Here is a 21,287-nt window from a genome sequence, read left to right on the forward strand (position 1 = left end):
GTAAGTAAATATTCAGAAAAAGAAATAGTGATTACAAGGAGTTATCCTGACTTCCTCAAGAACAAGGCATGGCAGACTAACCTCATTTCCTTTTGTGAGAAGATTACTACATTAGGAGATGAGAAAAATGGATCCTATTTTAGGATCAACTTAGAACTTGACTCAATTTCCCATTGTGTTATTTCCTTTTTAAAAAGGAATGTTTCCCACTTGGATAGTACTGCCTACTATACCAAATGTCAAAGCCCATCTGTTAAATATAGAGAAATCTTAGTTGAGTTAAAAAGGTTATTTATTAAAAAGGAAAGTGAATAGACATGCATGTTAGAAAACATTCAGAGTGAAGACTCCATAGCCCCAGAAGGGTTGAGAATTTATCCGGCATACTGTAGGCTCCTAATTGGCTCTTCTCTGAAAACAACCTTGATCTGTGTTCAATGTACCTGTTTAGTAAAGCAACTTGTGAAAAATAGGCATATTTTTTTTCATGTGATCCTGGGAAGGTCACTTAATGTCTGTTTGACTCAGTTTCCCTAACTATAAAATGAGGATAATAATGACACCTACCTCTCAGGTTTGTTGCGAGGATCAAAGGAGTTAATATTTGTAGTGTACTTAGCATGGTGCCTGGCACAAAGCAGGGACAATGTAAATGCTAGCTAGCATTGTCATTATCATCATTATCATCAGTATTGCCCCTAGATACAAAGAGTATCTAAAACATGATTCATATTAGTTCAATTCCATTCCAGAAGTATCAATTAGAGATGGAATGCTATAGTAGAGAGAGCTGAACTTGTAGTGAGGAAGACCTGTGTTCAAATCAAACTCAGATACTTACTTTGTTATAGTACCCTGGGCAAGTCGCTTGAACTCTCTGGGCCTCAGTTTCTCCATCTGTAAAATGAACTAAATAGCCTCTTAGATCCTTACAATTCTAAACTTACAGTACTATTACGTGTTCACTATGTGCAAGGGACTACACTAGGTACTGGGGATACTCCAGAACTCAAATACCTGAACTGAACCCCCTCTCCCATCCATACTTATAATCAGTTCATTGCTTCAGCCACAATTAGAGAAAGAGAAAGAAGGTGAAAAGCTGAATGCAGGTACAAGCTCACAAGAGGAAGCACTACTTTCATGGTTGATGTTTTTTTGGCTAAATTTCATTTGATCTCTCAAATCCACCTGCAAACTCCCACATGAGAAATAGATGGGCCTTTTGTAACAGCTCAGCTGTGTTGTCTTATCACTGCACACTCACTGAATATTACTCAGTTTTTACACTCATTCATTTGGCTTCCTTTTTGTGATTGTGAGTGGGGGTCATGGAAAAGGAACAGGGTGAGGGGGCAAGTGAGGGAGTGGTAGAGATCCAAACAAATATTGCTTCTGAGGCAAACCTGGCAGCCAATATTTCTATCATAAAAAAGGAAAATTTTCCTTGTCTGTTCTAGTGATTTACTATTTCTACATACATATGCTATAGACTGCATAAAGACGTGATATATACTACTTAGTCAATACCATGTACATCATTTCCATTTTCTGGTCCTCAGTTACCATCTTTGTAATATCAGGAAGCTGGACTAGATGACATCTACATTCACTTCCAAGATAAATAAAGTCCAGCACTGAAACAATTTTGCAAAGTTCTTTATCTATTATATACTCATACCCACATGTTCATGCACACCCTATAAGATGGGTATCATTATTCCCATTTTACGGGTGAGGAAACTGAAGGAAAGCTGATGAGTGACTTGTCCAACTAGTAAGAAAGCTAGTAAATGTCTGACCCCAGATTTGAAATCAAGATGTCCTGACTCTAGACATAGTGCTCTCTCTGTGCACTATGACACCATTTAGCTGCCTACATCTCAGACTCATTAAGGGGAAACACTATAAACTTTGATTTGATATGTAAGCATGTGGTGATTCTGACAAGAATCTGGCTGTCTCATGGATAAAAGAACTTTCTTAGGAATGAAATCTGAAGGTTCTTCACTTGGATTGAACTACTTGAAGGTGATTTCTCATGTATTTAAAGTGTTTCTACTTCTCCTGAAGTATAAAAGAAGAGATACTAGCCCTAATGGATAAAAGTTCAAAGGGTTGAAACAGTTTCCAAAAGTCTTAGAAACTAAGAAAACAAACACATGGCAAAATGTTCCAAAGCAGTAGTAATGATAGAAATACAAATTAATGTAATTCCAAACTTCTACTTTATGCTTATTAAATTGATAAATATCATAAAAGAAAGAAATAGAAAAAGTTAAAAGGACAATGATCAAACATATTTGCTAATACATTGTTGGTAAAGCTGCAAATAAGTCGAGCTCTTCTGGAAACAAAATTTGAAATTAGATTACAAAAGTTATGAAAATGTTTTGCCCTTTGATTTTGTTATACCATTATTGAGCCTATATTTTAAGAAGGTCAAAGTCAGAAAGAAATTTTTCATATGGGCCAAAATATTTATTTAATAAAAAATAGAAACATACATTGATTAGAGAATGACCAAACAAATTTTAGCATGTGAATATAATGGAATAATAAGGCAAGTTGTACTGTAGGAAAGGCTAAAGTAGAAGATCAAAGACATCTTGAGAGAACCAGAAGAACTGATACACAGTGAAGTAAGCAGAACCAGGAGAAGCACAACTACAATAATTCAAAGGGAAACAACTCTGGAAATCATCCAAACTCTGGTTAATAATGAACCAATTTTGGCTTCTGATTAATTCTATAATTCTATGAGTTTTCTAATGCTTAATGGTATCATGATTCTATTGTTACTCTTAAGAATGAATTTAAAATAGAGACATTTGTAAAACAAAACCCTTTTTATTCTGAAATCTTTCAAAACCAGGAAGCTCTGAGAAAAATAGGGAGAAGAAAGGAACTGGAAGAGTTCAGCCTGTCTTTCATGCAGGCAAGGAGATAGGCTTTGTCATGAACTTGTAAAGCAAAGATGGTGAACTTTTTATAAAGGCAGGTGATGTGCAAAATGTCATGTGCCCATGGAAAGGGCATGGGGAGCAGCCTGGCCCCACATCTCTCTGGCTTTATAGTAACAAACTCTGGCAAACTTTGTGCTGGGATGATAACATGCATGCCCACAGAGAGGGTTCTGAGTGCCCCTTATGGCACATACACCATAGGTTTGCCACCATAGTTTTACAGCATCATAATTAAATGTGGAATGGAGCTGAGAGGCTATCAGCTCAAAATCTCTCCTTTTACCAAGAAAGGAAGCAAAAGGGAAATGGGGGACTTAGGTCTGTTATACTGTTTATAACCCCTAAGCCCCTTCCTCAAAAGCATAATGTTCAAATGCCATATGGAAGACATGGAAGACAAATGTTTACTCAATTTTTTACAAAAGTGAGTCAAGAGGTTAGGGTCAGGCTTGGATTTCTGGTTTCTGGAAGGCTTCAGACAGAACTTAGATGATAACTTGCTAGAAGCATAGTAATGGAGATGTTTTAGCAAGTGCCCATTGGAGTAGATGATTTTAGAGTACCTTTCTAACTCTGAGATCCAGTGAAATGGTGCACCAATCACACAGAATGCAGAGTCTCATTAATTTTTATTCTGGGAACAAGAGTCAGAAAATCTAGTCCAAATACTCAACAAGGGGTGATCAAGTACTTCTTTGTGTCAGGTATTTTGCTGGATACTGGGGATACAGAGAAAAAATGCAATAGATCCTGCTCTTAAGAAATTTATATTCTTTCTTCCTAAAATAAAAAAAAAATAAACTTGCCTTCTATTTTAAAATCTATACTGAGTATCAGTTCCAAGACAGATGAGTGATAAGGACTCTGTACCTGGGTTAAGTGACTTGCCCAGGGTCAAATAGGTAGGAAGTGTTTGAGGACACATTTGAACCATGGACCTCCCATTTCCCAGCCTGGCTTTCTATCCACTGAGCCACCTAGTTTCAGTTGCCCCATAACTTATATTATTTTAATGCAATGACTTCATATTTTGGGGATATCTTCTTAAGATTCAATCACTCATTTTACTATCATTTATTTGTTGCCTACTATATGCCAAGTATTGTGCTCGGTGCTGGGAATACAAATTTTTAATAATGGAAATAATAATAAAATGTATTTATTAAAAATGTTTACTTGTAAAGAGTCCTTGAGTTCAACAACCTTATAAAATAATAATGTTATAAATTGGAGATACATTCCTGAGAATCTATCAGTTAACTGACAATTTATTAAATGCTGATTACATGTCAGGCACTGTGCTAAATGTTGAGGATACAGAGAAAAATGAAATGATCCTTGCCTTCAATGAGCTTCTGCTTTATTTATTTAAGAAAAAGTGAACCTGCATAACTATTTATAACGTAAATTCATCCCATGGTTTGTAGTAGGTAATTTTGCCTGGGGTGAGGATAGCTATTAGCATCTGAGTGGATCAGAAATAATTATGTACATATAGAAGGTGAACAGTTTCCATTTGAGCCAATAGTCAGTAACAAATAGAATCGGACTTTAGAGGGCCATCCAATTGTAGAACAAGAAAGAGAAGTCCTTCTAGTTTATTCATCTGCTAATGATTTCTTTCACTTTGCAATTAAATTTCATCTTTGCTCAACTTACTGGTCCATCATCAGTCTTGGCCTCTTATCTTTCCATGCATACATTTCAAAAGGGACCCTGAAGACCTCTGGATAACAAGGACAAATTCACTTGACAAATCATCCTTGGAAAAATCCTGAGTGACAAGGCAGGGATCTGTCTCAATGTGAACCATCTGATCTTTCAGCTGTGGCATGTGGCTAATACAGTAGTATGATTTCTCAGCCAAAAAAAGCTAGTGTAATCTTGGGCTGTATGAAAAGAGGCCTAGCTTTAGGGAATAAAGAAGGGACAGTCAGTCTTTCCATCCTAGGTCCTAATCATGCCACATTTGCAGTATTGAATTTAGGTCTAGGTATAGCAATTTAGAAAGGACATTAACAGTTTGGAGAGTGTCTGCTGGGAGTCGTCAAAGACCATGCTGTTTGACACAGTCCTAGGACCACAAAACAGCCCCCAGGAAGGATGGAAATATCCACTGAAACTCCCTCCCCAAGTGACTTTCCTTATTAACATCCCCTTATTATTGGAATTGCTATGATTATTATTCTTACTTAGCCCCAGGAAAAATAGATGAGAGCAATGTGCTTACAGGGTTAAAACAGGTGTCCCAATCTGTCCCCCCAGAATATTACCAGGAGATCCCACTTATAAAATTAAACCTAAGGATACTTTTATACCCACCTAGATAGGACCCTCTTTTCTAGGCATAAAATCTTCGGGCAAATCTGTGCCATGTTGATTCTACCCTCGACCCTGCACTTCGCAACAATGTTTTGTTGAGTGTCTCCTTAAGCTTTGAGTCTATTGTTAGGTTCTATGGAAACATGTATGTTGAGAATGAAATTGTGTGCCAAGTATAGATGTGTGATCATGAGGATATAAAATAAAGCCAAGTCTCAGACAAAGGGGAAGCAGTTTATCCTGTGAAACCTGTCTGCTGCAGGTTAAATAGAAAGCTGTATCTCATCTATCATTCTGCCAACACTCTCCCATCTCCAAGACCCCATACCCTGTGGGAGGCTGGACCACCCCACAGCAAGTGTCCAAAGCAAAGCATCTGGAATAATGAAGGGCCTTGACTTCATTCTATATAAGAATTGGTTTAAAAAGTGAGGATGCATAACCTGAAAAAGACTTCTATTGGGAGAGGTTTACACTAACTGTGTTAAAAGTGGTTTGAGACCTACCATGGTGATGGATGATTTTAGCATCATAGAATTAGAACTAAAAGGGCTTTTAGAGAGAATTATGCTCAATTTTACAATTGGAGGAACTGTTTATAAAAGAAATTTGCTCAAGGTCACTTAACCAGTAAAGGTCAGAGGTGGGAGTTGATCCCAGGTTTCCATGGGTTCTAAGTCAAACCAAAACAGAAGTAATGGGTAGAAGCTTCAAGAATAAAGACTCAATGTCAGGAAAACTCAAGAATTAGACTCAATATCAGGAAAACAGAGAAAAAGAAAATTTAATGAGTAGAGCTGTCCAACAATGGAATAGAATGCCTTGGAAGATGATGTTCCCCCTCCCCTAATCCCTGCTAAAAGTCTTCCTTCAAATGGAGGTCAGATGACAATTTGTTGGGTCCCTTGAACCAGAATCTTTTTAAGGTGCATAATGGACTAGATGGTCAGTGAGGTCCCTTTTAGCTGTAGCTCTATGAATATTATATGATCCTTCCATCTGGAACTTCATGTGACTTTGAAAGGTGGATCTGAACCAGGAAACAAACTTTAAACACCTGCAAAGATGTAAGGAATTTTCTTTGTGATCTTCTTAGTTTTGCTATTCTCTGAACAGGATAATAAGGCATAACTGTGAGGAAAAGCTATGCTACACAAAAATTCCAAAAATCTGTTCTTCATAAGCCTAGAAAGTGTCCAGGCTCCAAATGGTAATGTACAATGTGATATGGGTGACCAAACCTCCTTGATTCCTGGAACAATTGGCTGAAATACCCTAGAAACATTTTTTTTTCAACTATAAAGAAAAAAAAAACTTATTTTTTGTTTCTTTTGTGTGTGTGTGTGTGTGTGTGTGTGTGTGTGTGTTTAATTATGTTTCTAGGAAAGTCTGTCCTTTGAGATTCTGAATAAAATTGGAGAGTGCAAAATCATAGAGAGAAGATTATTTGTTAAGGGAAATTCCTCCATCTGGGCCTAAAAAAGTATCTCTGACCTGTTTGACATTCACCTGCTGCCAATACTCATCTGAGGTTTTATCTAAATGACTTGAGTGAATCAGAGCCAATCCAAATGACTTTCCACGGCATGCTGTTTTTGGCTGGTACCATAGGAGCTATCATCACGCTGTGAGGCAAGGGTGGTCAATGGAAAAAGAAAGTCAATGATGAACCCCACTATTGCCTACTTTGGACTCCAAACCACTAATCATCCCTGTAAATGGGAGAATGGGGTGTAGAATGTTTAGGAATTGTTTTCTCAGGGACTCACTACATGGAAAGAAACCTACAAGTATCTATTTAAAAGGGAACTATGGAGAAAGTGACCAAGTGATGGATCAAGAATGAATTCATTGCAACATGAATTACTCAGAGAGATTCCTACTTGTCACAAATCATTAGCAACTGCCAGAATTAGTTTCTGGCCAACATGTAAATGTTAAGTGTCATTTGCTATGAATATCTCAAATACTGTAACAATTCAATTGAAAAAGGTTTCTCTATACTTTCTGCCGGGAAGAACTGGTTCTAAAAGTTCTTGTTCAGGACCCCTAACAATTTTCTAACAAGAGATAAGTAATTTAACTTGTCACAGTCTCTATTTTTTCACTGATGAAACAGTAATATTTATAACTGTAGTACTGATCTCATGGGGCTATTGTGAAGATCAGATGAAATAAAGAACAAATATTTATTAAGCCCCTACTGCATAATGAGCACTGTACTAGGCACTTTACAAATATCTCATTTGATATTTTAGTTAAACTGGTTTGTAACATTAAAGTGCTATATAAATACAGATAGTTGTTGCTGTTTTGTTTAATTTGGCTTTGTTCTGTTTGTTCTAGACCAGTGATTTCATAACTGTAAAAAATTTTCTTTCTTCAGTGCAGATCAGCAACTGTTTTGAATTTATAGTTATAAAGAATTGTCCATGGCACTGAGAGGTTGTGATTTCCCCACATAATATGTATTAGAGACTGAACTTGAGCTCAGATCATTCTGACTTCAAGGACAGCCTTGATTTGTAAATGTTTTATATACATATATGTACATATATATAACATGTATATGTTTATGATTCTGTGTGTATGTGGAGAGATTGAACAGAAACAGGATAAAGACAAGGAGGAGGAGGAGGAGGAGGAGGAGGAGGAAGAAGAAGAAGAAGAAGAAGAAGAAGAAGAAGAAGAAGAAGAAGAAGAAGAAGAAGAAGAAGAAGAAGAAGAAGAAGAAGAAGAAGAAGAAGAAGAAGAAGAAGAGGAGGAGGAGGAGGAGGAGGAGGAGGAGGAGAAAGGAAGGAAGAAGAGAAAGGAAGGAAGAAGAGAAAGGAAGGAAGAAAAAGAATGAGGTTGAGGAGGATGAGGATAAAAAGGAAAAAACAAAGATGAGGAGGAGGAGCATTCAGACCAGGACAAGAAGGAGGACAGGTAAAAGAAGATGAGGATAAGGAGGAAAAGAGAAAAAGCCTGTCATTTTCCCAATCAAACAATAGAATATTAAATTACTTGAGTGTGAGGGCAGTTCAATGGTTATCTTTTGTATGCCAGGCTTCTAATGGTGCCTGTTACATAGCAGTGGCTTAATAAGCCTTTGCTCTTTGCTTCATTGCCTTTCAAATTTTACTTCTCATTTTGATCATTACTCCTCCACGCCATCTGGTAAGAAACTTAATCCCACATTCTCTGAAATCTCTTAATCTTTGAAGCAAGCTGATGCAGGGGTATTTCAGATAATGAAACTCCATAGCGACACCTTATGTTTCCAGCCTAGTCCTCAAAATTCTCCCATGACTCAAGTCCCTTCAATGTCCAGCTTCAGCTCTTCTGATAACCAATATTGCAGCTATGCAGGATAATTACTAAAATAAATTTATTACAATCACCTTGTTATCCGTGGTCAGAAGTCTTTTGATGAAAAAACACCACTAAGAATCAGAGAAAGAACTTACAAAAGCTCACACCCACTTTGGATGAAGACTTCCTGTAAAGAAGACTCTACTGCCTCCCAAAGCAGCCCATTTTACTTCTTCACACTTCTCATAGTTATGAATATCCTTTTTCCTGGGTTCCTATGATATATCTCTATACTTGAATCCCTCACAATTTCATTCATGCCAATTGAATGTCCCTTAGAAGACAACTAAACATTGGTGTTGATGGGTATCTTGGGTACAGAGGACTCCAATTAAGTTAATGTCTTGAAGAAAAAAAAATACACTATTTTATCCATTTCTACATCTTCTTATTAGGAAAATCTCAGAATCACTAAACATTAGTAGGGAAGATCTCCTAAACACCTATGTCAGCTCACCACTGATCTATAACCCCTTCTATATGGATTCTAAATGGAGAGAAAGTGATTCTCTCCATTTTCCATGAAGAGCTACAATACATGGGGACCTACTGAAGTAGCCCATTCCCCCCTTAAGTCAGTTCAAAGGGAACAAAAGAGTTTTTATTTGTTATTTTTCTGACATCATGACTAAACTAGTGCTTTTACCATTACTACTCCCCTCTCCCATCCCTTCTAATTCTTCCTTTTAGAGATGAGAGAAAGGAATGAGAGAGAAAGTAAAATGTAATGAGTTGTGGGGTTAAAAAGTATAAGATCTTGGCTGGAATGCAAGGGGAAGAGTTCCGAAGAGAATGGAAAAAGAGGAAAAGAGAGGAGGTTAAGCTGAAGCTGAAAGAATGTTCCTAGGTCTCTCTCAGAATTCTGAAAGAGAGGGACTTCTGGGGGAGTAACTGCCAGCCCTGAGGAGCAGTTTGGGAGTAGTGAGAGAGTTCACAGCTTCAGGGCTTTGGTCTCCCTTGGATCCTGCTTGTGATTCTCTTTATATTCCTGTGTTTGGTTCCTGTATATTCCTGAGATATTCCCACCAGCCAGTTCTTAATCTAGTTTAATTCTACCTGTGAGACTGTGAGAAAGAAAGTCAGCTCGTCTTGACCTTTTTTGACTTGTCTTGTTGTCTTGACTTTACTGTTTACTCTACCTCCACAGGCACTAGCCTGTATTTTTGGTGATCAGACCATTTTGGTCAACAACCCTGGTCCAGCCAACTTGATCTGTTAACTTTACCAAAAAACTGTTTTGGAGAGGCTAAAGACTAGGGAAGCTAGGATAGGGGTATTTGGGGGGGACATAGCTTAGTCAGGAAAGTTGTGAGATAGCTTGGAAGACAAAGAAGTGAGACTTGTGAAAGTCTCTTAGTTTGGGGCTAAGCATAGTTTAATTAGCCTAGGGACCTCCTTGGCCCTCCACCCTCTTCCAGTCTTTATTGTTTTATTTCATTAAACCTTCTATTAACAAGTATACATCAGTCAGATTGTGTTTTTGAGAGCTCAAGGCCTGAGGGTAGCCATCTTGCCTTCTGAGCCTAAGAGGAACAGAGACAACAGACTTCTGATTTTACTAACCTTTTGAGTGGTGAAACCTGGTTTCAGAGACAAACAAGAAAAAAATCTATCATCTATCTATCTCTAGACAGAAATACACACACACACACACACACATATATATATGTATATATATATATACACATATATATATATACACACACACATATATATATATATATATATATATATATATATAGAGAGAGAGAGAGAGAGAGAGAGAGAGAGAGAGAGAGAGATACAGTCATCCATGAGTCTTCTTTCTTCCTCATGTCCAACTGGCTGCCAAATATTAGAAAATCGACCTATTTAATTCCCTTTATAAACATCTTCTCTCCTAGCATATAGGCATAGTTCATTCATTTCTGACTCTGTGACCCCCTTTGAGGTAGTCTTGGATAAAGGAGTGCTTTGACAATTCCTTCCCTAGCTTATTTTACAAATGAGGGAAGAGTGGCAAATAGGGTTAGTGATTTTCCCAGGGTCATATAAACTGGTAAGTACCTGAGGCTGGATTTGAAGTCAGATCTTCCTGACTAGTCCTGGAATTCTTTATACAATTACAAAAAATATATATGTGTGTGTGTATGTATGTATATTTGCATATCTAGTTCCTGACTCATAATAAGCCATTAATAAATGCATCCTGATCAAATAATTAAATAAACTGATCAAATCACTCAGTCAGTTCTTCCTAGCTTCTGATTTAAAATGTTTTTGCTGCTAGAATGGCAGGATTCAGCTTCCAATTTCTCTAAATGGTGCCTAATAACTGGGGAACAAAAAGGATTCTTGGGAAGAGTGGGGGGTACTTAGATCCATTCCTGCCTCATCAAATTGTGTTGTCAGTTCCTGAGATTTCTTACCCTGAAATGATTGATCTCCCCACCTCTAATGAGGCTTATTGTCAGGAGCTTTTCACCTGATCCCCAGGATGCTGTCTCTTTAGCCTGTTAAAACTGCTTTCCCTTGGTAGCAACCATATACATTTTCCCTTTTTTGAATTCATCTCACTAAACAAATTAATCTGTGAACAGATTATTTTATGAAGAACCATAAATCTTTTTTTTTTCCAAGATAAGCATCTGTCGTGTCGGATTAGTAACGTCCAATGTTCTGTGAATTAATTTGCTAAGCCCTATAACACTGCCCTGGCAGTTTAACTTTAGTAATAACAAATCTAATTTGGAATAAGTGGGAAATTGTTTTCTCATCCATGTCCCTATAGTAAGTGATGTATGTGGAAGAAATGACATTAAATGTAGACTGTATGAAATTCTATTTTGATGACTACTTTTGAGTTTATTTGGGTGGGGAGACAGTTCAAATGCTTTGAATGCTCCTCAAGGCAGCTTGACAGAGATGATGGATTGCAGGCTTCCCAATTCCAACCAGACTCCCTTACTCAGGGTATACAATATGTGGGAAAACAAACCTCTGGTCACTCCAAGATCTCTTAAAAACTGCTTTTTTTTTATTTCTTTCTCTGGTCTCTGGTTCTAAGCCTGAGTATGCCTGAAACATAGTAGTTACTTAATAAATCTGTACTGATTGATAGATTAATACAATCCAGCTTTGGAATCCCTAGAAGTAGGTTCAAATCCATTTTCTGCAGCTTAGTGCATCTATGGGCTTGTCGTTAGATTCAATGATCTCTCAGATCTCTTCCAAGTCTAGACATATAATCATGTTGCAATACAGGAACAAGGAAAATGAGAAGCAGATGACAACTTTCTGCTGAGATGCTCTGGTCTTTCCCATTGGAAGGAAACCTGTCATCAGATGGGGATATGGGGATCCGTAGACCAAAGCCATTCTTTCTCTACTGATCTGAAGAATCAGAAGAAAGGGCAGGTTTTGGCAATTAGGGGGGAAAATCTACAGGGGATACGGTGTTAGGGCAGGGAGTTATGGTAGCCAAAGTGAAAAAAAAAGGTCAAGACAAACAGAATCTCTTAGTTTCATGGTGGTATCTAGTGAAGGAAAAGAATCACAGGGCCTAGACATCCCCATATAAAACGAAACTTTTTGAAGACAGGACCACATTTGCAGGTTCCCATTTTATGGCAGCCCTCTGTAATTCTTACATTTTATAGGGTTGGCAAAAAAGTTGTTGCTTACATAGAATATATTTGGGCTGTGCCCATTCAGGGACACCCAAACTGTTACACTGTATGTGACTGATGTTGGTTAACAAAGGCAAACAAAATTGGATGTGAATTATAAAAAGCCAAAGTGTGGCGCACTGGGATTGGAAGCTCAGAGATATTTCTAAGCTTCACCCATACTCCTTCTCTGTTCAGAATAGCTATGGAGTCAATGGAAAGGGCTTTTATCCCTGAAGAATTCCAGGAATTTCTGCCTCTTCTGGAGGAAAAAAATGAGAGAATAGCCTAGTGGAAAATAAGAAAAATATAAGGATGTGAAATGGGGCAGTGCAAAGGGGGGGGGATAAAAAGGGAGAGAAAGCCACCCAAGTGGGCATTTAAAAATTCCTGAGCCATCAATCTGAATCAAGGCTAATACCTGCAGAAATACCTTCCACCAAGATACTAGCCCATCCCTCTTCTATTACCTAATATTCATCTCATGATAATATTTTTAATGGGCTCTTAAAAGATTCCTAGGGGAAAAAAAAATATTTCACATCTTTAGTGATTGGTATTCAAGTGCTTAATCTCCCACCACAGGAATGGAAGGCTATAATTCAGCAGAAGTTGGTCATTTGGATAAACCCTGCTTTTTTTTTTTTTTCCAAAAGGGAATCATTTCCACCCCTGTTTCTCTGTGCCCCTCTGGGATGATATAGTTGTGTTTTTCCTTGCAATGAATGCAAGAAGACTACTTAATGAAATTTTACTTGTTTGTTTGCTTTTTTTTTGTTTTGTTTTTAATCTACCCCCAGTCCTCCCTACTGTTGTGGACATTGCCTGAATCAGGGTGCAGCTGGGTGTTGCAGATTTGCTAGATACACGATTATAGGAATCTGGAGAAAATCTTAATGGCTCCATATAAATCCATTATCAGATGCCTAGATAGTCTCTAAGGCTGTGATCTCTAGAAGACCAGAATCCTAAGTGTTTGTGACTATGTGAAAATTTATTTTTCATGTACTTTATTAAATCTTATAACAGGGCCCTAGAGCAATAAGACCACCCGTTCCTGTATATTAGGAAGAATTACTGTGTATTTCTGTGTCTGGAGTCTGGGTGAGAGATCCTATCTAATCTACTGCTTTTTTGCATTTTCCTTATCCTTAGGAATCAAAAGACATCATCCTTTTCAGAAAGAATTTTGTTAAGGAATGAAGGGGACAAGGATTTTTTTTCAGCATATGTGCAAGACTTCAACTGTCCCTCAATCAGTGCATGGATGGGCTGAGAATTTGAAAACCAACCTTCTAAATCACCAACTAAAAATGTCTTGGGAGCTTTGAGGGTGGGTAGGCAGGGGAGGTCCTAAATAACCAGCTTTTAAAACTATTCTTAGTCTTACCAGGGTTTGGGGACTCTCTGGTCATTGAAAAGGACAATAGAGACCTTTATCACTTTATTGGTTGTGATGTTGGCCTAAAGAATAAACTGATATAGTCAATTAACTGATATTCTTGTCTCAAAATCAAGCAACAGAGATAATTTTAATCATAACCACTACCAATCTCCTCCTCCCCTACCCACCTCCTGGGATGGGATTCAGGACTCTACTCCCAGACCAAATCAATTCACATTGTCAAAATTCCAATTGCTCAGCTGTCATCCCACAAAAATGTGATCTGATATTGACTTTGGTCCAAATCATGTATGGCATATGTATAAATGTGTTGTGCATGCACAGAGAAGTCATCAAAATCACACTTTCATATATTCATACTCTGCTGTCAACAGAGCAAGAGTCACACCAGGTTGGCTGCTTGTACTAATCAGACTCAAACCGGTCATGAGTTGATGCAAAAAAGAGATGGCCTCCACTGAAGGATGGACCACTGATTACCTTACAAACCAACTCCCAAGCCTAAGCCCACAAAGAGGTAGGTAAGAGTACCTGAGGTCTCGCCCAGAATCCGTGGTGGTGTGATGTCTTTGCCATTGCCCTGGGGGCCAGGGGAAGATTCTGTTGTGCTAATCCTACCAGGGTAGTTAGGACTGTTCTGACTAATAACAGGACTAAGGGATGGTGTGAACCCCTTAGGCTGTCGAGTGATGTAGCTTGTAGTGGTGGTGGTGGTGGTAGCCACAGTTGTCTTTCTGGTTTGCAAAATGGAGACGGTGGTGGGGCCATAAATCCCAGGAGATGTGCTAGATTCTACAGATTCTTCTTCCCCTGTGGGACCCCAGGCAATAAATTCAGTTTCCACTGTGGGCTTGCTCCCTCTGAAGTCAAAGTTATTCAAACTACCCCCTTGTAGATGCCTTTTGTCCCTTCTCAAAGGTGTCTGCTGTTCTATCCTCCCACTGTTTGTCAAGGACGGAATGGAAGGGTTGAATTTGGCAGCTTCTGGGTGTTTCAATGACCCACTTTTCAAAGGGATGACCCCCTTGTTCCTGGTTCTGTGGGTCCCTCTGGAATGATATTTCTGTATTTGTCCATGTGCACGTTCAGGATGGGATGAAAGAAGGTTCCATAAAGGGGTGGGGACCTTCGTTGCCAGTCCACTCTTAAAACTCCACAATCGGGGATTGTGGAAAGGCCGAGGCAAGAGCCTAAACTCCGGGCCTTGGGCTAGAGATTCACAGGTGGGGAAATCCATGGCTAGTTGAAACATGGCTATAAGTATCCAAGCATGGCTTCCTATAGGGCAACCCGACCAGTGGACAGACATCGAACTGTATCAGAAAAAGAGAGAGAAAATTATTTTGGTAATGCACTAGATTACAAGTCATCCATCCATCTATCCATTCATCCACCCACCCACCCACCCATCCATCCATCCATCCATCCCTCTATCAACATTGATTAAGTACTAACTATATGCCAGGCACTCTATTTGGCACCCGGGGTGCAAAAACAAAAGGAACACAATTCCTTTCTTCATATAACTTATATTCCATTGAGGGAGAAAACAGGTATATATTTTACATATAGAGAATAACTATGCAGAAGATAATACATGGCAATTAGTAAGTTCAGTAGCAGATAAGGAGATTCTGGAAAAGTTTCAGGTATAAGGTTATAACTGAACTACATCTTGAAGGAAAATTCTAAGAGGCAGAGGTAAGAAGGTATCATGTTCTAGGCATGGAATTGTCTCCCCACCACAATACTTCATCACTCTGTCTCTCTGTCTCTCTTCCTCTGTCTCTGTCTCTCTTTCTCTGTCTTTCTCTCTCCCTCTCTTTCTCTGTCTTTCCCACTTTCCTATTTACTTATCAATTTGCTTTTTCACTTGTTCATTTGCTTTTGTTCTTCTATTTAATGTATTTATTTTTATTTTTTAATTTAGTACTTCAAAAATAATTATTATTCTCATTGTTTATATATCACTTTAATGTTTACAAAGCAGCTTACATATTTTAACTCATGTGGTCCTCACAATAACCCTTTGAGATAGCTGTTTTTATCATGTTTATTTTACAGAGGCAGAAACTGAGGCACATGGAGGTCATGATTTCCTCAGGGTGACAAATTGTCAATCAAGACATCTTTGGGTGAGATTTTAACTCAGGTCCTTCTTGACTCCATGTCCTGTTAACACTCTCCACTATGTCACCAAGTTGCTTCTAATAATATTAATGATAATATTAGGGTTAAGAATTGATCATTTAATTTCACTGATAAAGGGAATTCCTGACCTGAGAAATTCCCTCTACCATCATATTTGGCATTTTCTTTGCAACTGATTGTCTTACAAAGAAAAGTCTAAAGTATTTATAAATCAAATGACTTGCCCAGGGTCACCCTAGCAGTATGTGCTAGAGGCAAGGTTTGACTCCAGGACATCCTAAGTCTGAAGCTCTCTAAACATTATGAGATAGCAGCCTCTAAGAATAATATTACGTAGCATTTATATAGAACTTGAAGGTTTGCAAGTGCATACAATATTACTTCATTTAATCCTCACAACCATTCAGTGAAATAGTTCACATTATTTACAAATAATCATTTTTATCAATGAGGAAACTGAGGCTGATATCAGTTAAATGACTCATCTAGTGTCCCATAACTAGTATGTCTGAGGCATGATTGGGACTCCAGTCCTCTGATTCCAAATCCTATACTATACTATATCAACTGTAATTTCCCCAAATGATTACCCTAATAATAATATAAGTAGAAAAAACTAACATTTTTAGAGCACTAAAATTTTCAAAAAATTTTTATGTCTTGTCTCATTTGATTCTCTCAACAAGAGAGGAAGGTTGGTGCTACTATTAGCCTTATTTTACAAGTGAGGAAAATAATACAAAGAGAAAAGTTAAGTGACTGGCATAGGATCACATAATAAATGTCTGAAATGGAATTTCACCTCAGTTCATCCCAAATCCAGGTCCAGCCCTCTATCCAAGGTGAAATGATATTTACATAGTATTTTAAGGTTTTCTCAAATGCTTTGAATCATTTTTAGTAAAAAAAAATAATGGTAGTCAATTGTATATGAAGATGGTCTCTCTGTCAAAGAACACTAACACTCATCATTTTCTCTAGCCCTACAGTATATCTGGGCTTCTAGGTGGCACAGTGGATAGAATGCTAGTACCGAAGTCTGGAAGGTTCATCTTCCTAAGTTTGTTTCTGGCCTTAAAGACTTACTACCTGTGTTCTCCTGCACAAGTCACTTTACCCTATTTGCCTCAGTTTCCTCATCTGTAAAATGAGATGGAGAAAGAAATGGCAAACCCCTCCAGTATCTCTATCCAAAAAAGACAAAATGGGGCCATGACTGAAAAATGACTGAATGACAATAATATGTTATAAGCAAATAGGATGTGGATAAATTTATGTTCATTTTATCAAAAGGAAAACTAGCACACAAAATTACTAAATGATTTTCCTAGGTTAATAAGTGATAGAATTAGATTTCTTGGTTCCTACCCCATGGTTTGTTGCATTAAGCCAAGAAGCCTAGTTCCCTTACATCTATAGATATGTGTTTATTATTACTTGAGCAGAACTGTTTTAAATCCCTCCTATTAAATATGGAATATCTCAGCTCTCTCCAACCTTGGATATCCACTAGATTATTCACTCTGGACTTTACCCACAGGAAAATAAATCTTTCCAGTTTGATAATTCAGCTATGCACAAGTGTTTGCTTTGCTGGCATCGTAGATCCTTTTATTTATTTTCAGCATAGATAAATCTTTTGTGAACCAATCAACCATGCCCTCTTCTGCAAGGAAGACTTAACAGAGGTCATCATGTCATTCTGTCTTGTTTCCTAATAAAACTAGAAAATTATAATGGTGGGGTCTGTTTTCTGCTCCCAGTAATGTTTATAAATATGCTATGATATCCTAGTGGACTCTCTGAGAAGTGATGCTATCTATCGTAATCAATAGCTGAGTTTCAGAGAGGTTATGAGCAGGGATGGTCATGGGGAAATTGGACAAACTGAGCTTCCAAGGACCGCTTTGTCAACTCACAGGGTAACCGCATTAGCTAAAGGTAAATTCCCAGAACATGAGATATTCTCATATCAGTGAAAGCTACATGATGCTTTGAAACAATAGTTCTTAAATATTGTGTATATGTGTGTTTGTCTGCCTATGGGTCTCTTCTCAGAATAAGATTCTCAAATGCATAGAAGAAAATGCACAAGTTTGTAAATTATACCAATTATATTGAAATAAATTACCAAATATATATTTAAAACAAATTAATTGAATCTACTTAAGAACTTCCACTTAAGATTCAAATCAGCATATTTTAAAAAATGTTTTCTGTAAATTCCAATTAAGTATTCTCTGTCACCAATGGGCTTATAGAGTTTATTAAATGAGCATTGACTGTGTATCTTGTTCATATTGAATATATGAGCCACCAAATCCAGATATGAGACTTAATGGTCCGGCGGGGGAGGTGGGAGGGAAATTGGTCAGTATGCCTATAAATCACTAAACTTTAATTATACCCTTTAAAAGCCAGTAAGAGTAAAATTGTTCCAATCCAATTCAATCTTTTTTGGGGAGGAGGAGAGTATTAGGAGGAGAGAAAAGACCTGGGATATAAGATATTTTTTTCAAGATGTTAATACTCTCGAGGATCTCACTTTCTGAACACAATCTCTCTCTGATTCAGCAGATGGTCTTCCAAAACAACTGCAAAAATCTATTAATATCCAAATCCAATTTTAAAAGTTTAAGTACTTACTCTGTGCTAGGCACTGTGCTGAGCACTGGGGATATAATTAATGAAAATAAAGGCAGTCCCTGCCCTCAAAGAACTTGCAATCTACCGGACCCTAGCATAAGACCAAACTGATGACAAACTTCTGTAAGTCTAGTCAATCTAAGACAATAGCTAGATTTGGATAAAAGCATATCTTTCCATCTTGGAGGAGATGGTGTTCAGGCTATTAACAGCATCCCCAACAACAACAATAAAATAACAATTTAACAAACGATTTTAAGTGTCCAGCACATGCAAGGCATGAAAGATGTCATCAAAGTCATACATGAATGAAATGAGTATTGATTGGCCACAGGACAGTTTTGAGTGGTAAGAGATAGGCAGCCCATGTGTTCTCTTGGTATCCTCAAGGGGTGAGGGGAAAGAAAAGTTGGCTTCTCTGAATATTAGGTAGAGCCCCTGAGGAGGACTCTAAGGCCAAGATATAATGCTGTGGTGTGCATTGTTGTAGAAGAAACCATCATCAACAGGATGAGATCTTGGATCTTATCTTGGATCTTGGATAGAGTTAGAAAACTTGAATATGTGAGAGATGCAGGGAATACAAGAACAAAATAACACTCTGCCTTCAAATCAGCTAAATAAGCATATATTAAGCATTTAGTATGTGTAGGACAGAATTCTTGGGACTGAGGAACATCATCACCGCCATCAACAAAACCAATCACTCTCCTCTTGGAGCTGGAATTCTACCTACACAGAATCTCTTGCATCTGACCTCCTCTCTACTCATATAAGTTACCAGCTTAGTTCAAGCCCCACTTCTCTACTCATTTCCTGCAGCAGCCACTAATTGGCCTCCTTGTCTCAAGTGTCTCCTCACTCCACACCACCACACGTACTCCTAGGAAAGAAATTTTCCTTAAGTGTAGAACTGATCACGTGACTCCACTATTCAATCTCTGGCTTCTATGGCCATTAGGATCAAATATAACTCTTCTTTTTAGAACTTGAAACCCCACATAACTTCAGTCTATTGTTCCAACCTTTACTAGCTATGAATTCACCTCCCCTCACCCTCCCCTCTTGATATAGCCACACTGGCCTCACACACAATAAATATATTTCGTATCCCATATCAGTGTGTCTGCTACACTGGCCATCCACCATACCTAGAATGAATGCCCTCCCCTATTTCCTTCATTTTATAAAACTCTAATCCTTTTAGAGGTAGCTCAGTCAACAGGGCAGTTAGGTAGTACAGTGCATAGAGTGCCAGGCCTGGAGTCAGGAACAGCTCAAGTCTATCCTGAGATACCTAATAGCTCTGAAACACTGGGTGAGTCACTTTACCCTGTTTGCCTCAGTTTCCTTATCTGTAAAATGAGTTGGAGAAGAATATGGCAAGCTACTCTAGTATCTTTGCCAAGAGACCCCCAAATGGGGTCACAAAGAGTGGGTCATGATTGAAAAACTGAATAAGAGTAACAGAAACATCTTTGGCATGAAAACTTCCTTGATCTCCCAATTTCTAATGCCCTTCCAGGGCACCTTGTACTTTGCATTAATGCACATTGAACTTGCTATCTATTTTAAAATATATGTATTTTAAATATATATTTATTTATATAATATATATTATACATTTATTTATATAATTATATATTAATATATAATTATTTATATAATTATATATTAATATATATTATTTATATAATATATTAATATATTATTTATATAATTATATATAATATATAATATATTTATTTATATAATTATATATTAATATATTATGTATTACTTATATAATTATATATTAATATATACTATATTAATATATTTATATAATTATATATTAATATATTATATATTTATTACATAATAAATATATAATGTTTTAAAATATATGTATAAATATATGCAAACAAAATATATATGCATGTATGTATAGATATATATATATATGTGTGTGTGTGTGCATGCATTCTGATTGTCTCCCCATTAGAACAAGCTTATTGCAAGAATTATTTAATGCTGTGTATTGATATCCTCAACATCTGGTATTTTGGTTGACATCTTCGTTGTTTAGTCATTTCAATCATGTCTTACTCTTACATGTCTAGTAAGTGTCTCAGGCCAGATTTGAACTCAGTACCATAAGTCTTCCTGATTCCATTGTACCATCTAGTTGCTTCTGCTTGGCACCTAGTAGGCACTTAGCTACTTTGTGATAAATTGATTATATTCCACTAGGATAGGGGTACAATATATCCTGAGGTAAATAATAGCAATGTGTATCATAGAAATACAAGTAATTTCAAGATGGACAGAGGAGCACAACTGGGTTGGAAAGGGAAAGGGTGGGCATGAGGAAATATTTGTGTATGAGATGGGATCAGAGCTGGGCTTGGGAGCCAAGAATTCAACAGAGAGATTATGTTCTACCTCCATTTCATTGTGAGGCATTGGAATATTGCATGAATTAAAAAATAAATCTCTCTGTGTGTTGGGCTGTGCAATTCAACCTTGTTTCCTATTAAAACTGAAAAATCCCAGTGTTGGGAGGGGAGGGGGTGACTGTCTCCTTCTCCATCTCCCATGCTCGGAAATGTGCTCAAATGTCCCTAAAGAGCATCACTAACTTAAAGCAGAAAGAAGGAAAGTTGTATTAATGAGAGCTAATTACCGAAAAGTACTAATCCCCAAATAATAAGACCTCCTGTTTTTTCATCACAATGAAAATGCCTGGTTGCAAAAACTAGATATTTCCCATTATGCTAATGATGCTAGACCAGTTTTTCTTTTTTTTTGGGGGGG

At 37.5% G+C, this 21,287-nt stretch overlaps 1 protein-coding gene across 2 annotated transcripts in view; it reads right to left on the reverse strand.

Annotated features, from left to right (window-relative positions):
* AJAP1 (adherens junctions associated protein 1) overlaps nucleotides 1-21,287 on the reverse strand; it is a 260,770-nt gene that overhangs the window by 133,994 nt on the left and 105,489 nt on the right. For both annotated transcript variants that reach the window (XM_007492079.3, XM_007492077.3), the window contains exon 2: nucleotides 14,226-15,007. In XM_007492079.3, coding sequence (XP_007492141.1) covers nucleotides 14,226-15,007 — 782 coding nt within the window. The remainder of the gene's footprint in view (nucleotides 1-14,225; nucleotides 15,008-21,287) is intronic.

Source organism: Monodelphis domestica, chromosome 4 (assembly GCF_027887165.1).
Source record: "Monodelphis domestica isolate mMonDom1 chromosome 4, mMonDom1.pri, whole genome shotgun sequence".
NCBI classification, from domain to species: domain Eukaryota; kingdom Metazoa; phylum Chordata; class Mammalia; order Didelphimorphia; family Didelphidae; genus Monodelphis; species Monodelphis domestica.